The sequence below is a fragment of the Spinacia oleracea genome, chromosome 2, assembly GCF_020520425.1.
Source record: "Spinacia oleracea cultivar Varoflay chromosome 2, BTI_SOV_V1, whole genome shotgun sequence".
NCBI lineage: Eukaryota > Viridiplantae > Streptophyta > Magnoliopsida > Caryophyllales > Amaranthaceae > Spinacia > Spinacia oleracea.
Genome location: NC_079488.1, coordinates 7,298,268 through 7,315,722, shown reverse-complemented (window position 1 = coordinate 7,315,722; position 17,455 = coordinate 7,298,268). Strand labels below are relative to the sequence as shown.

General features: G+C 39.3%; 1 protein-coding gene and 1 non-coding gene across 2 annotated transcripts; both read left to right on the top strand.

The window, feature by feature from the left end:
- Positions 1-8,091: 8,091 nt before the first annotated feature.
- LOC130468206 (small nucleolar RNA R71) lies at positions 8,092-8,198 on the top strand. The gene has a single exon (XR_008928626.1). It is a non-coding gene; the product is annotated as a small nucleolar RNA R71 (small nucleolar RNA).
- A 2,491-nt stretch (positions 8,199-10,689) lies between these two features.
- On the top strand, positions 10,690-16,285 carry LOC110797730 (IQ domain-containing protein IQM1). The gene is made up of 9 exons (XM_022002845.2): positions 10,690-10,915; positions 11,934-12,589; positions 12,860-12,974; positions 13,312-13,377; positions 14,001-14,089; positions 14,271-14,358; positions 14,837-15,067; positions 15,249-15,350; positions 15,641-16,285. The coding sequence occupies exons 2-9, from the start codon at positions 11,982-11,984 to the stop codon at positions 16,016-16,018; spliced, it is 1,677 nt and encodes a 558-aa protein (XP_021858537.1). The 5' UTR covers positions 10,690-10,915; positions 11,934-11,981; the 3' UTR covers positions 16,019-16,285.
- Positions 16,286-17,455: the final 1,170 nt, after the last annotated feature.

Here is a 17,455-nt window from a genome sequence, read left to right as displayed (position 1 = left end):
TAGGCTATGATTATCTGTTAATTTGATCAGTTGAACTCGGAAACCGAGAAACACCTCTGGACATAATAAGGATGACAACTCTTACCTTATGTTCAAGAGCCACCATCGAGCGACAAAGGAATTAGGAAATGCACACTTGTCCCTAAGGACAAGTGGGAGACTGAAGGAAATAATGCCCTTGGTCCAAGTATGCATTCTATGTTAAGTCTAATAAATGCGGTTCAGTATTAATTAACAAGTTAATAATTCAGTGAGATCAAGTGAGCTGAATGCCTAGCTAGAGGCCGTTTCAGTTCAAGTGGAATTAATGATATTAATCCACAACTTACTCTTGACTGAACCCGTAGGGTCACACAAATAGTACGTAAACGGATCAAGTATTTAATGGCATTAAATACTCTATCTATGGATATTCGGAATCGACGGATCTTGTTTTCAGTGGGAGCTGAGATCGTCACAAGCAAGAAATGAATACTCCGGAAACGATGATATTGCCGGAAACGGAAATATGGATCGTATCGGAAATATAAATATTATCCAAGTCGTAGATGTTGCCGGAAACGGAAACATGGTATGTATCGGAAAATATTATCGGAAATGGAAATATTGCCGAAATCGGAAATATTGCCGGAAACGGAAATATTGTCAGAATCGGAAATATTATCGGAATCGGAAAATAATTCCGGAATCGGAAATATTAAATATTGTTCGTATCGGAAATGAATTCCGGAATCGGGAATTTAATCGGAAGCGTATCGTACGAATTAGCATCGGACGAGGCCCGCTAGACGAAGGCCCAGCACGAAGCCAGGCTATCTCCCAGCGAGCCGCACGCACCAACGCACGCCTCGACCAGGCCCAGCGCAAGGCCAGGCCCAGCCAAGGGCGTGCGCGCGCAGCACAGCAGCGTGGGCTGTGCGCCTGTCGTGGGCCGCAAGGCTTGCGCGGGTGCACGGCTTGTGCAATGCTTGTGCGGGAAATCCTAATCCTATTTGGATTTGTGCAAAGATTAAAATCCTAATCCTATTAGATTTGTTTTGTTATTTAGAGTCCTAATAAAGTTCTAACTAGCAAATCCACATCCTAGTAGGATTACAATTCTTTTTCCATACTCCTATAAATCAGTGCCTAGGGTCACAATTTATGGGTACGATTGAAGTATTCAAAGGGTAAGTTTTTGAAATAAAAATCAGCCATACACTTGCAAACACTAGCCGAATTTCCTAAGCACCTTAAGGGCGATTCTAGTTGGTCTAACTTGAGGCGGATCCGGACGTACTGTGGACTATCTACGGAGGGACGACATTTGGAGTCCTAAATACTTGTTCTTGTTCAAGCGCAGCTAGGGAAGGCATGCTACAACATGTATGCATCTATTCTATGCTAAATGATTATGTGTAAATAATATGCTTTCCTGGCTTTATGGTTTTTCCGCATGATTTATGAATTGTCATATGTATCATAACATAACACAATAAAGTATTGGAACAAATTTGAGAGAATAATAAGCTAAGGAAATAAACTCAGGTTCAAAACTAAAATATAAGGTGTCCTCTAAAAATAATTAAAGCTTGTTTATATAGTTTACCAAAATAAAGCCTAAAAAACGGAAAGTAAATGCGCGAAAAACTGCTGGAGGTTGGCATCGCCCGATCGGGCGACGCTTCGCCCGATCGGGCGATCCACTCGATAGTCGACCCGATCAGGCCAAAATCCGCCCGATCGGGCGGTTTGCGAACTCTCCACATAGGCTTCTGGATGACCGCCCGATCGCGTTGATGAATCCAAACTGCTTCAATTCCGCCCGACGGTTGCATTTCGCCCTCAGCTTCCAGGGCGATTTGCAATCTTCAGTATAGCTCGCCCATATCACTGAGTCTAACTCCCGGGGCTCAACCATAAGCATCCAAGGCTCCCGAAAGTCGACGATGAAGGTCCCGAACTTCCTCAGGCTCATATAGTGGCCTAGATCAACATAAAACGGGTCTTAAAAGACCAATTTCTCATAATCAAACCTGAAACTCAAGGCACACTCAATAACACACATTAGTACTAGAAACGGCTCCTAAGAGCACGTTTGACACATAAAAGTACTAAGGGACGGGGGTAAAAATACTATATAAAACATGCATATCAAACCTCCCCAAGCTAGATCCTTGCTTGTCCCTAAGCAAGGAAATCATCGATGAACACAAAACCAACTTCACCCCCAACATAATTCAAAATGAAAAAAATAATTCGAGGCAAAATCCAACAAGCATGCATCAATGTCAACCAATCAAATTCATTCAATCGCCAATCCACCTTAACAATCGTCACGCAAAGCGAACCACAAGTGTACAATGGAATTCAAGACTAGTGCTCACACACTCGTCACTCATTTATGTGGCGGATAAAAAATGTACCCGTTCGCTCCCCTCCCAACATATAAGTGTACAATGCCCTCCCAAACTCACAACACTCATGTGTCTAGAAAAACATACACTCAACCTAGTAGTCGACTCGGAATGTGTCATGTCATAACTTGCATTGATAAACAACTACTTTCACATTAATACAACTCTATGCACAAAGGTCGGAAGGTCTTTCAAGCTTGTAATGATAGGCTTAGGTAAGGGTGTGGTAAATTTGGGTAAAATGTGAGCTTAAAGCCTTGGCTTTGGGGAGCATAAATCCTAGCAAATCCATGATCAATCACAAATGATGACCACAACTCTCCCACTCAACACATGAATAAAACAACAAACAAACCACACTATACTTTCTTGCCTTGATTTCACAATTATAAGCAATCACTCATGAAGAAAAGAAATTGTAATACCGGAGTGACAAAAGCTTGGATTATTTTGAGAATAACGATTTTTTTTTTTCTTTTTTGCTCAATCTCTTTTCTTTTTTTTCCTTTTTTTTTCTTCTTTTGGAACCTTCACATTTTTTTTTATTCTCCTCATCTCATTCATTTTTCAGCTCATTTTTTTTGTTTTCAACAACAATCATGATAAGAAGAACTTCCCTTTTCAATACTCAATATGCTCAAAATGTACCACACTACAACTCCCTCACCTCACTACTATTAGCTCCCCCAAGCTAGGCTTGGGACTAGTAACCAATGGGGTTTTCATGGGCTTGTAATATGGTTAGTCACCGAATAAAGGGCACAAGCACAACATGGGTAGAAAAAGAGGGAACAAATATATCTAAATTCATCTGAAGGCTACCTAAATAGAAAAATGCCTTCGTCCTCCACAATGTGCATGTATATGAGTCATAAAACACTACTAATAGTTGCAAACCAATACTCAAAATCAATGACACACCAGGAAGCTATCACACATCCTAACCAAGTCAACTAGTCAAGCACCAAGTCCACAAGTAGTTAGTCGGAGTTGACTCATGTTTAGGCATCAAAGCAATCGAATATCAAATCATGGCTAACACATCTACATTGCCCATCATCAAATACCAAGAATCAAAACAATTTCCGCTCAAGGGGCACAGGGAAGCATGATATTGTATTCATCGGAACATATTTTTGTATTTTTTTATTTTTTTCAAAGCAATAAACTACTCTACAAAGCAATAAGCACACCAAAGAAACACACCAAAATAAAGAAATGCGAAAAGAAAAGAAAAACATACCTACAATGTACAAGTAATGTGAAACCCCCTAACCAAATCAGACAATGTCCTCATTGGCTCAAGGGGTATCGAACCAACTCGATCCTCATCATCATCAGTGACGGCCATGGCCGCCATCATCATCATCAACATCACCATCATCTCTGCCACCATGCCCGCTAGGACCCGCTCCCCACCCTCCGTACTGGGTAGGTGTAAAGGTGCCCATAGAACCCGGAGCTCCATATCCCTCCGCGGGATAGGTATACCAGGTAGGGTGCTCATAATCTGGGGCAATGTAGCCCTGCCTGGCATACTGATCATAGAATGGGAACATGGTCCTCTGGAAACCGAGCTCAAGTCTGCTCAACCGCTCATGAATGGACCCCTGCTCCTCATCTACTATCGGGCCACCCTGGGGCCTCCCCGCGTCTCGACGCCCCCTCCTAAAGTAGGTGCGAGTCTCTGGCTGGTACTGATGGGGCTCTGGCTGTGGGTCAGGCTGAGGCTGGGGGTCAGGCTGAGGCTCTTGCCCAAATCCAAGATATAAGTAATGAGCCTGACCGGGTCTGAAACTAGTGCGGCCCTGAGGGTCAGGGAAGGTGAAAAGCCTGTTTCCCTCAAACATCCAATACATGGCTCCCGGCCTAAACAACCCATGCTCCCCCTGTAGCCGACGGAGTCCAGCAAAGTAAGTCAAGTCAAGCAGGTTGCTACCCAGAACTGGAGTCTGGTTAGCCTCTGTAAAGTTGGCCGTGGCCATGGCTATGTGGGTGATCAACCCACCAATGGTAATGCGAGTAGTATGGGTGGAAGTGGTTATGGAATAGAATTGGGAGGCCATATGATGTGCAAGGTTCATTTTGTAGCCATCCTCCCCTTCTAAAACGTAGCCACCTAGAATCTCAAGCTCCGTACTCCGAATATTTTGGGTCTCATCCCTACCAAAGATCGTAAATCCCAGAAACCTATAGAAGACAATAGGGACCGAGTGTTGTATCTTGGAAGCATGCAAATGTTGCATACTCCCGGGATTGGCATTACCCGTAAGCTTTCTCCACATGGTGCAGTTATTATGGGTTTCCTTAGGTTTCCTACTATAGGTGGTAGACAATCCAAAAACCCTACCAAAATCAGCTAAACTCATGGTGTAAGTTCGGTTCATCACACGAAATTGAATCGACGACACGGTTCGATAACCATCTCTACGCACATTGAAACTACTCAAAAATTCCAGAGTTAACCGTCTAAATGTGAGACGGAGCATGCTATACATGTTTCTCATACCAACACCAACAAAGACACGCTTGACATCACTTTCAATACCCATTTCATGTAAAGATTTTTGGCATATAAAGCGAGTAGGGATTACCTCCCTCAATTTGAGGTGGATGAATCGTGCTCGTTGCTCCTCCGTAACAAAAATGACATCCGGAAAATCCGTGTCGGGCTCGAATTGCGGCGGCGGAGGTGGTGGTGTCGGTTCTCGAGCTCGGCTCGTCGAAGCTTCATGCTGATTTCTTGGTACCCTTGTGCATTTCCTTTGTGGTCGGTTTGCCATTGATGAAAATCTGATTTTTTTTGAGGTTTTTGAACTTTTTGGGTGAATTTGGGGATTTTGTGGGGATTGGAGGAAACTGAAATTGGTTTGGTATAGGTTGTAGAGGATGATGAGAGGATGATTTTGATGAAAAAATTGTTGAATTTGGTGGAGATTTGAGGGAGATATGGTGGTTGGAAGTTTTTGGAGGTTGGGGTTTAATGGAGGAAGTGAGAGAAAGTTAGGTTGAAGATGAAGAGGAAGTGAAGAAAGAAAGAGGAATCTCGTGTTTTGACGCTGAAATCGCGTTTCGCCCGATCGGGCAACTTTCCGCCCGATCGGGCGATCTGCGATCCTTTTCTTCTCATACGTGCGCGCCCGATCGGGCGCACCTCGCCCGATCCGGATCGGGCGATTTGCGAATGCCTATTTTCTTGACTTTTTCTGCCCAGAATTCTTCCTTGACTTTTTCACGAACTTTTCCTCAACCGCCCGATCGGGCAAAATAATTTCGCCCGATCGGGCAAACCACTCGCCTTTTCTGTCGATCGGGCCACTTTCGCCCGGTCGGGCGATTTCCTAAATTTTTCTTTGTATCGACACGCGCCCGATCGGGCGCTCTTCGCCCGATCCGGGTCGGGCGAAATGCAAGCTGCTCCATTTGGCTTTGATTCAACTTTTTCGAGCTTGGGGCCTTAGACCTGCATAACATTAAACACCAAAACCATAAAATACACTCATTTCGCCTCTCCAATACTAAGGACTACACTGAATCACACACTTGATCAAAAATTATACTAAAACACACAAAACGAAAGCATAAAGTACACTACGTAAAGCAATAAATGGATAGTTAAGTACTCATCCCCTATTAGATTGGTGTAATGTCCCCATTACACAATCTCAGTTTATGCACAGACAACGAAAAGAAGGGGATGAGAGCCACGACAACTCATCGAATGGGGGCACCAAAGATGGTGCCATCTGGTGTCAAATCAATTGCCTTGGATGAGCTATGTGGCGCGGGGGGTGACAGACCACGACCCCGATCATGAATGCGATGCCCACCGTTCACCGAACTTTCGGCCTTTCGGGTCTCAGCATCATCAATTCGTGCTTCCCTTCGAACCCATGCCGAAGAGTTCATACTCCGATTACCTCCACCTGCAAAACAATTTGAAACATGCTCTTTTTCCGAAGGATTGTTGGAGTTAGTATGAGTCAATTTAGTGTGAAAACAATCATTAGAAACATTGACTCCAAAACATGACTCCTCTACCATAGGGCTCTTAGCAACATGGGTTAAATTGAAAGTAACCTTGTCATCCCCCACATTTAAGGTCAGCTTGCCATTCTTGACATCTATGATTGCCCCCGCAGTGTGTAGGAAAGGTCGACCTAAAATAATAGGAATTTGCCTGTCCTCTTCCATGTCCAACACAACAAAATCAACAGGGATAAAAAATTTACCTACTCTAACAGGCACATCTTCTAGAACACCTAGGGGGTATTTTACAGATCTATCAGCCATTTGCAGAGTTATGTTGGTAACTTTTAAATCACCCATGTTCAACTTAGTACATACAGACAGGGACATGACACTAACACTGGCACCTAAATCACATAAGGCTTTGTCAATAAAAAGGTTGCCAATATTACATGGGATAGAGAAACTCCCGGGGTCCTTCAACTTGGGTGGATACTTATTTTGTAGTAAGGCACTGCATTCTTCAGTAAATGCAACAGTCTCCACCTCACTAAATGCTCTCTTCCTAGTCAAGATATCTTTCATGTATTTAGCATATGCAGGTACTTGAGTAATTAATTCAGTGAAAGGGACCGTTATCTGCAGATTCTTTACCACTTCTAAGAACTTACCAAACTGCTTGTCTAGCTTGTTCTTTAGATGACGATGAGGGAAGGGAAGTTTGATAGGTGGAACTTGTATCTCAACTTTCTTCTCAACCCTTGTGTCAGCTTCCTTCTCCTTGACCACCTTCTCACTTTCTCTTGGCACAGCACCACTGACAGATACTTCAACCTCTTCCTCTATAGTCATAGGCGGCCCATCATACTCATATCCACTCCGCAAGGTGACAGCATTTACAGACTCTCTGGTCACAGGCTGTGAAGGGAGTTGACCTTTGGGTCTCTCTGCAAGAGTAGTAGCCATTTGTGCCAACTGTTTATCCATGATCTTGTTATGAGCAGTGAGGGCATCGATTTTGGCATCCTTTTCGCTCAGAGACCTCTGCAATTCCAACATCATATTCCTCATCTCTACAAGCATGGGATCAGGCTGTGTGGGTTGAGGTTGTGGAGGAAAACCAGGTGGTCCACTAGGCTGCGGGTTGTAGTTACTCCGCGGTTGGTATGACTGTTGTGGTGGTGGTTGGTACTGTTGTTGTGGTGGTGGAGAGTGTTGAATCTGATGGGGGTTATGGACATTAGTACTCCTATATGATAGTAGGGGGTTGTTTTTATACCCCTCATTGTAAGAGTTAGAGTACGGATTGTTCTGCTTGTAGGACTGGAATGCATTGCATTGTTCGATAGAGCTCCGGCATTCCTGTGCATAATGGCCTTGCATCCCACAACTATTACAGACATTGGCAGATTGAGCACTCATTGCAGCGACACTAGCATGTTTGGTGGATTGGGAGGATGCGATCTGTATATTATCTAGCTTGTGATGTAGGGAAGTTAGCTGAGCAGTAAGCTGTTCAATAGAATTCATCTCATGCTTAACACCCCGGTCGGCAAAACCTCTAGGATTCCCATATTGGGCACTATGGATGGCCATCTCCTCAATCACCTCTAAAGCTCTAGGCACCTCCAGTTGCATAAATCTCCCACTGGCAGCTGAATCCAAAAGACACCTAGACTCATTACCCAGACCATTATAGAACTGCTGAACCAGGAACCAGTCATCCAAACCATGATGCGGGCACTATCTCTGCAAATCCTTGAATCTCTCCCAAACTTCAAACAAACTCTCATCTGCTTGTTGAGAGATACCTAATATCTGACCCCTCAGACGAGCTGTCTTCTCAGGTGGGAAATATTTAACATAGAACGCAAGGGCCAAGGAATTCCAATCGGTGATTTTCATAGCTGTGCGGTTGAGACTGTTAATCCATAGCTTTGCCTTCCCACTCAATGAAAATGGAAAGAGTATCTCCATAGTCTGCTCCGGTGTCAAATTCTTCTGCTTAATGGTGGCACAATACTGAATGAAATACTGAATATGGAGATTAGGATCTTCACCCTTTTCCCCACCGAATTGGTGTCTCTCGATCATGTTTATCAGCTGGGGTTCGATCTTGAAATTCTCGACCGCAATGGAAGGCATGATTGCCTTGGGAAGCATAGACAGACTTGGTTTAGAATAGTCTGTAAGCCTTGGCACAAGTGGGGGTGGTGGTGGTGGTGCTTGGTCACCCATCTCTGAATCTGTATGGAATAGATTGCTAATCAGATAGTCGGATTCAGAGTCAGAATAGTCTCTCAACTGTTCAACGAATCTACGCCGTCTACGAAAGGTCCGTTCAGGTTCAGGATCGAACGAAGTCAGATCGCTGGTATGGACAGTCCTGGGCATAAACAAGCAAAAACTAGAAAACAGTCGTGAGATCCGGTCTCAAGGAACGGGAGTCCCTTGAGAAGTAACAAACAATAATCTAGAACAACAATTAATAACAGAAAATAAAACCGTCTCCCCGTGAACGGCGCCAAAATTTGACAGGCTAAATCGCACTCCTATCAAAGATAAACCTAATGTTCACCAACTAAAAATATAGCAAGGGAAGCAGGGATCGTATCCACAGGGAAACAGGCGTTCTTTCTACTATTAAATTACTAATCTAGACTACTGGTAACGAGAGTTGGAATGGTTTGTGTATTAAACTAAAACAAGTAATCAAATCGGAAAATAACAATATTAAAGGAATCTAGGGCAGCGGTTCACTATAAATGCAGACCGGGATTGGACAACGGACAATAACAATCAACTAACAATCATAACTAGGAAAACATGCATCTCTCGAATCTTATGAATTCCTTAGGATAGAACAACTAGCGGGCTCTCGCTACGTACTAGAAATAATTCCTATCTAATAGCCACAGACCAGAAACATCAGATTTATACCTCTCGGCGCATAATCTAAAGTTAATCAAACTCAAATCAAAATAGTCGGGCCGAACAGAATTGACGAGCAATAATAATAAGCTATAGAAATTAATCAATCAATCAATCAAATATCATGTCCACATATAATCCCAATCATGCATTCATGGATCCCCTAAACCCTAGAAATTAAACTACTCACTCATGATAATAAATAAAAAAGCAATTAATATAATAGAAAACTTGATTAAAGCAATAAACTAAATTAGAACAAGAAGAAATACCTAATTGAAGAACAATGAATAATGAAAGCTTGAATTTTTGATTGAAAATAAAACTAAGTATTGGAACAAATTTGAGAGAATAATAAGCTAAGGAAATAAACTCAGGTTCAAAACTAAAATATAAGGTGTCCTCTAAAAATAATTAAAGCTTGTTTATATAGTTTACCAAAATAAAGCCTAAAAAACGGAAAGTAAATGCGCGAAAAACTGCTGGAGGTTGGCGTCGCCCGATCGGGCGACGCTTCGCCCGATCGGGCGATCCACTCAATAGTCGGCCCAATCGGGCCAAAATCCGCCCGATCGGGCGATTTGCGAACTCTCCATATAGGCTTCGAATTCTGGATGACCGCCCGATCGGGCGATTTGCGAATTCTGGATGACCGCCCGATCCGGATCGGGCGAGCTGCGCCCGATCGGGCGCGCGTTGATGAATCCAAACTGCTTCAATTCCGCCCGACGGTTGCATTTCGCCCTCAGCTTCCAGGGCGATTTGCAATCTTCAGTATAGCTCGCCCATATCACTGAGTCTAACTCCCGGGGCTCAACCATAAGCATCCAAGGCTCCCGAAAGTCGACGATGAAGGTCCCGAACTTCCTCGGGCTCATATAGTGGCCTAGATCAACATAAAACGGGTCTAAAAAGACCAATTTCTCATAATCAAACCTGAAACTCAAGGCACACTCAATAACACACATTAGTACTAGAAACGGCTCCTAAGAGCACGTTTGACACATAAAAGTACTAAGGGACGGGGGTAAAAATACTATATAAAACATGCATATTACCAGACCAGTAAATCGAGCTATAGTTGATCAGGTCTACCGTTTCCTTACGTATAAAATAAAATCCCATTCTTTAAGTTATATAAATTCAACTCCATAAACAAAATCAATCACTCTTCTTCCATCCTTCTTTCAAGCTCGTGGGTTTGAAAAACCTTTTTGTAATTTTATCATTTCACTTCATATAAGTAATAGTCAAAACTTCCCATTTTTAATTTTTTAATAATTTTTTGTTTTTCCAACTTTTTGTCAAAATTTCAAGTCTAGTCTTCGTTCTCTTCAAACTTACTTACCACGCGATTTCCTTAAAGTTAGTATTTTGTTGGCTAGTTTGCTTGCTGCCTTGTTCCACGTAGTTGTAAGGTCTAATTAGTGGACCTTATTTCAATTATTTACCATTTTTTTCCAACCATATCTTTTGGACTTCACTATTATTTTCTAAATTAAGTGGGTATATATAAGTCATCATAAGTTAGTTATAGTTCTAAACCAAGTTTGAGTTCAACAAGAGAAACAACAAGAGAGAGAAAGGGAGTTAGAGAAAGCACTTCAAAAGATTCAAAGGTACTACTTAACTATTTAAGTTATTTCTTTGAGTTTGCAGTTTCACTGTACAATCGGTTATACCCTGCTGCAGCATGCGTGATACAACCTTGCTGCAATTTCTTTAAAGAAATACTGGAATAACCTAGTTATACCTTAAACAAGGAATAACTTGCTAAGTGTTTGATTGTACATAGAAAATTACGGATTTTCTCCCTTTTTTTATTAATACTTTTAAATTTGGTCAAGGAAAAGGGTTTATGTGTCTTGACATGTTCAAAAGTTGCTCATTTTGATAAGATTCATATGGGTGGTTGGTTGGTTGTTTGTTGTCAAAATTGCTAATATTGTCCTTTTGGAGAACATTTAGATCACTTCATTTCATATATAGTTAGTGATAGATAATTAGGTATGAGAAATTGAGTATTCCCTTGTTCGTTGAATATTCTTCCTATTTGCTTTCGTACGGATTTTCTTTTAGAAAAGTGGTTGTATGATGATAAATATATACAAACAAATAAAATAAAAGTGGAACTATTAAGACCTTGTTCCCTGATTTGATCTGATCTAATTGTTTTCTATAATGTTTTTTCTGATTTGATCTGATCTGATTAGACCCTAAATAGTGCAGACATAAGATTAGTCTAACTGCTTTTTATAAAAAAAAATTCTAGTATGGTCTGGTCTGATTAGAACCTAAAGACTATCTAGGGACAGAGCACGTTCATCGGTACATATGTGAAATGTACAATGTATCTAACCGCTGACGAATTCTAAAGGTGTGTTTGGTTTTTTTTGGTTTAGCCTCATGGTTCACGTTAGGGAAACTGTTTTGTAAGAACAAGGGAATAATTAGCGTTTTGTACCAAAAAAAAATGAAGATCTTTAAATTTAGTCAAAAAAGCTAAAATGCGTGACTTATTTAATGGCAAACCAGCTGAGACCAATCAAATATTCTCTCTAATTTTCTATGTTATCTTAATTCTATTTTGCAAATCATCTAACTAATCTCATTTTATTTTATTTTTTTCTTGGTCAGATAATTTGTTCTCATAGAAATTCCTATATATAGACATCGTATAAATCAATGGGATTATCAGTTTCCATATTGATTTCAGCTTGGCATGAAATCTTGAGTCAAAAGTTGTTCACTCTCGTCTCCGACGGCCTCCTTTCCTCACCGGTAAAGCGTTTTCCGGTGAGTTTCAGGCGAACTGAATCCTTTCAGAAGAGTACTACTGATCAGTCGTCACCAAATCGAATTTCCGAAACAAACCATTGTCAGAGTGGGGAGACAGGTGCTAAGAAAGATCATCATCACAAGAAGCCTGAAAACAGTACTTCTAAAACAAATCGAATTTCTGAAACAAACCATTGCCAGAGTACAGAAATGGGTGCTAAGAAAGAACATCCGAACAAGCCTGAAAAAATTGTGCTTGAGAAATCACCTTCGTTTAACACACTAGTTCAAGAGTATGATCCTACTCGTACTAGTAGTGTTGTTGTTGTAACGGGTTCAAATGGACTTGTTCACAAGCCGTTGCCGGCAATCACACTGCCTGAGCCTGCGGTGTTGTTTTCGCCACGGCCGGTTTCCGAGCTTGATGCTGCTGCTGTTAAGGTTCAGAAAGTGTACAAGAGTTACAGGACTCGACGAAACCTTGCTGATTGTGCTGTTGTTGTTGAAGAACTATGGTTAGTGTCCAACACATTCAAGTTTATATTATTATACTTACTTTTTCCTGAAAATTCTTCCCGTATATATTATCATACTCCTTCCGTTCCTGAAAATTTTCCTATTTTACGAATCGACCTTTTTTTTTGTTCTCCCCATTGTGAATCCTTTTCTTTTTGGCAAAATTTTCCCACAACTATTTTTATATATATGATAAACTTTATAACATGTTCATATTATGTGGATGTATTTTGATTAATTTGTTGTGTATTTTGAATGATTTTGTGTAGGTGGAAAGCATTAGACTTTGCTTCACTTAAGAGAAGCTCTGTTTCTTTCTTCAATAATGATAAACAAGAAACCGCTGTTGCAAAGTGGGCGAGGGCGAAAACAAGAGTTGCTAAGGTAATTTCTATATTAAGGGGTATTTTCGTAAATAAGTTGACAAAAATATACGGTTTGAATATTAAATATACAGTGTCTTTTATAATAAATTTTTATTTTTTATTTTAACTTTTTAAAAATATCGATTAGTCTGTATATGTAATTTTTTAATTGTATCTTTATTATATTTACGATAATGCCACTTGATTGACATATTTTCGCCATTTAATTAAGGAGTAAAGGAGATTGTTTAGAAATTTCACAATTCCCGCGATTTAAATGTAACAAATTTGTTTCTCATTTTGATCGATCAGTTTTTATGTAATACTGATTTTCTTCTTTCGTATTGCATTTATAGGTAGGAAAGGGCTTGTCACAAAATGAAAAAGCTCAGAAATTAGCCTTACGACATTGGCTCGAAGCAGTAAGTCCTCAAACTCTTCTTACATTAATGCTCCATGATTATGTTAATTATTATGCCATAATTTGTAATGGTCAACTACAGTAAAGGTATCTCAATCATGATCCAATAATTTCTATGACTTAGTAAGTTCAGATAAGATAAAGTTTAGGAAAAATAAGGGTTACAAGTTATAATTTATCACTAAAATAAGTGAAATTAAAGAAAAATAAGTGAAATTCAGATGAATAGAACACCTCCATTAACCACCAAACACTATACTTAGTGCCTCACAATTGTTTGATCAAGATGGCTCAATCACGATCCAATAATTCCATCACTTAGCTAGTAAGTTCAGATAAAATACAATTCAGGAAAAATAAGGATTATCAGATATAATTTATAACTAAAATAAGTTACGATAAGTTCAGATAAGTTAAGTTTATGAAAAAAAAGTGAAAATCAGTTCAATAAAACGCATCCCTTTGCAACCGAACACTATACTATAGTACCTCATAATTGTTTGATCAAGATGGCTCAACTTGCTACAATATATAAAGTAGTTAATGTGATGAATTATTGGCTTTTAGAGTGTTGAAAAGTTAATTATGATCTCACCAATTATTGTTGTCCTTTCTTTTGTACAGATTGACCCACGCCATAGATACGGACACAACTTGCATATTTATTACGATATTTGGTTTCAATCCGAAAGCAGCCAACCATTCTTTTACTGGTATGTTCGGCTCAGTTCAGTACAATTTAGTTCGATTCAGTTCAATTCAACTCAATTCAGCTCAAAAGAACATGACTTTACTCTTTTAACATCGTATAATTTGTCCTTTTTTTAACAAGATTTTTGATGATCTTCAAATCGTTTTGTTTGTTAATCTTTTCCCTCAATTTTGATAATGAAGGTTGGATATTGGAGACGGAAAAGAGATAAATCTTGAGAAATGCCCGAGGACTAAATTGCAACAGCAATGCATCAAATATCTTGGACCGGTAATTAATCTCATACATATGTTCATTCTTTTTCCTTCTCTTTTCGTTAGGGATGCAAACGAGTCGAGCTGAGCCGAGTTTATAAACGATTTTTTTTCTTAAACGAGCTTCAATAGACGATTTTGTTCAATAATATATAATTATACATAAATTATGAACATAAATAGACGAGTTTGTTCAATAACATAAATAAACGAGCTTGTTCACAAACGTAAATGAACGAGTCGTTCATGAACTGAACGAGCATATATATGTTCATGTTCAAGCTCTTTTGTTAAACGAGCTTCAAAAGTTATTCAAGCTTGACTCTTTATAAAACGAACGAACATAAACGAGATTTACCCAAACTCGAGTAATTTATTGAGAGTCCGAACTCATTTGCACCCCTTATTTTTCGTGCACTAGTCTATTTGACTATCTCATTCGTATTGGTTTAGGCATGTATGGATGTTTAACAATGGTGTTTCGTGAATTTCAGATTGAAAGAGAAACATATGAAGTAATTGTGGAAGATGGGAAGCTAACCTACAAACAAAATGGAGAGTTAGTTAATACTGTTGGGGAGTGCAAATGGATATTTGTCCTCAGCACATCAAGATCCTTGTATATAGGGCAAAAAAAGAAAGGTCAATTTCAACACTCTAGTTTTCTGGCTGGTGCTGCTACAACTGCTGCTGGACGATTAATTGCAGATAAAGGAGTACTGGAGGTACATTCTTGTTCTCTTCACCTGATTTGGTCTTATTTTTCTAGTTTCTGATCTGGTCTGGTGTAGTCTAGTCTAGATGTTTTATGTGAGGGTGTTTTTTGTCTTTTCTAGTCTAGTCTGATTTAATAAGTAACGGTAATAAAGGGAAGAGAATGACTAAGATTTTTATTTATGTTTTCAGGCTATATGGCCATACAGCGGTCACTATCTTCCAACAGAAGAGAACTTCAAGGAGTTCATAAGCTTTCTCGAGGATAACCATGTTGATCTCACCAACGTCAAGGTACTGATATGTTCGGTTCACCTAGCTTATTTTCACTTATTTTAATAAAAGTAAGTTCAAATAAGATTAGTTCAGAAAAAAGAGTTAACCAAGTACAATTAATAACTAAAATAAGTTTTGATAAGTTCATGTAGCTAACGACAACATAAAATAACATGACTAGGATTGACGAATATCAGAATATGCCCGGTTTGAATCAATAACTTTATGCAACAACAAAAGCATCAAATTGAAATGTAAAAAATTCATTTATTGTTAACAATTTGTTGTATCAACTGTAATTCCTGCAGAAATGTGCATATAACGAGGAAGGTTCGTTTAAAGTTCCTGAAGATGAAAGCTCTCCTGAGAAGACAACAGATATCACAGACGAATCAATTCCAGCTGAAGAAGTCAAGACTAAAACAGAAGAATCAGAGCCATTCTCCTTTGCCAGACGTCTGTCCTGCAAATGGGTCACTGGTAACGGGCCTAGGATCGGGTGTGTTAGGGACTACCCAATGGACTTACAGTCTCGGGCCCTTGAACAAGTTAACCTCTCACCACGTGTTACACCTGGATCGTTCGGCCCAATTCCTTCTCCACGGCCTAGCCCAAAGGTTCGTGTCTCTCCAAGGCTCGCGTATATGGGCTTACCAAGTCCAAGAACACAGATGGCTGCAGCCTAACTTATGGGACAATGTAAATCCTTGTGCATCACAATAATTATGGGACAAGCTAGCCGATTAAGAGAGTTTTGATTATCTAAAGATAACTCCCAAAATGGCACTTCTCGTGCCTAGTTAATGTGTTTTCTTCTAGAACTAACTTATTTCTTCATTCCTTCATTTAGTAATTTTTTTTTCTGTTAGATTTTTTGATCCAATGTAATGATAAGGTGAAAATGTAATTGTGATATTTCTCTCGATTATTAAGGCTGCTTTTTATTCGACTTATTTTACTCAGATTTATTTTGTCTAAACCTTTTTTTTTGACAGGGGAAGAATAATATCATTAATAATCAGTCGTACTGCATCTACAATGATAAAATAGATCTGCATATCACAGATTCAAAGAAAATACATGATTATTACAATCAAAACAATTACTATTCTGCATCCTAAAGCACAGCTCGTACTAGCTCCACTGCTTCTAACTTGACGCGAGCAGTGATTTTCGATATTTTCGCATCGTTCCAAGTAAACCCTTCGCAATCTGCGCACGAATTGTTCCGATCGACGAGTTGATGATAAGCCCCAAACCTGTATGGCTCCAAATCTCCTTCCCATTTATTGAAACCATAAAAATAAAATTCTCATCCATGGATGGGAATCAAGAACCTAGAAAAATCTAGGGAAAACCCAAATAAATTGGAAACAACCCAAGAATAAATTGGGAACAAAACCAACGGAAAAGAAACAAAAAAAAATGCAAAACATGAAGAGAAAACAATAAAAAAAGAAACAAGAATAAGGGTCGGAAATAATCTAATTTTCGAAGAAATTAGACTATTTCTGGCCTAAATGGCCAAGAAAACTGAAACCTGAGAAGATGAGACAGAAGGGGGAAAAAAGGAGAGAGAGAGATCTTACAAGTCCGTATCATACTTCTAAAAAGGTACACTATATTATCTGAACTTATTTGAATTTATTTGGACTTACTTAAATATTTTGTCTGAAAAAAAAACTTATATATTTTGTCTAAAACAAATTTATTTGTGTCTGAAAATGTATGAAAAAGAAACTTATTTTTTTTCTAAACTATTAAACTTACCTAAACTTTAACTGACTTTATTTGAATTTATTTTATCTGAAATAAGTCAAAATAAGTCGAACAGAGTAAGATGTACAAAACCAAAAGATAAATGAAATGAACATATTTATCTTCGAGAAGTACGTTCTTGGAAATTTCCCTTGACAATTTCCTTTGGTTGTCAATGCAATGGACGAAGACGTTGAACAAAAGACTTGCGGGTTGCAAGTCTTGCAACCTATATTGAATATTTGACCATTGCTTGACAATTTGTTATTATGAGATCTTCACGTTTTAAGCGAGAAATTAATGAAAATAAATGCAAGATGACCAACAAAATGGACACTTAGAGCTTAAGGTTAGAGTTTTGTGGG

What these genes read in the sequence shown, in the direction of transcription:
- LOC110797730 (XM_022002845.2), top strand. Translation starts at nt 11,982, where the DNA reads ATGGGATTATCAGTTTCCATATTGATTTCAGCTTGGCATGAAATCTTG. An exon ending in TACGACATTGGCTCGAAGCA is followed by an intron (nt 13,378 to 14,000) that starts GTAAGTCCTCAA and finishes TCTTTTGTACAG; the next exon opens with ATTGACCCACGCCATAGATA. An exon ending in AGCCAACCATTCTTTTACTG is followed by an intron (nt 14,090 to 14,270) that starts GTATGTTCGGCT and finishes TTGATAATGAAG; the next exon opens with GTTGGATATTGGAGACGGAA.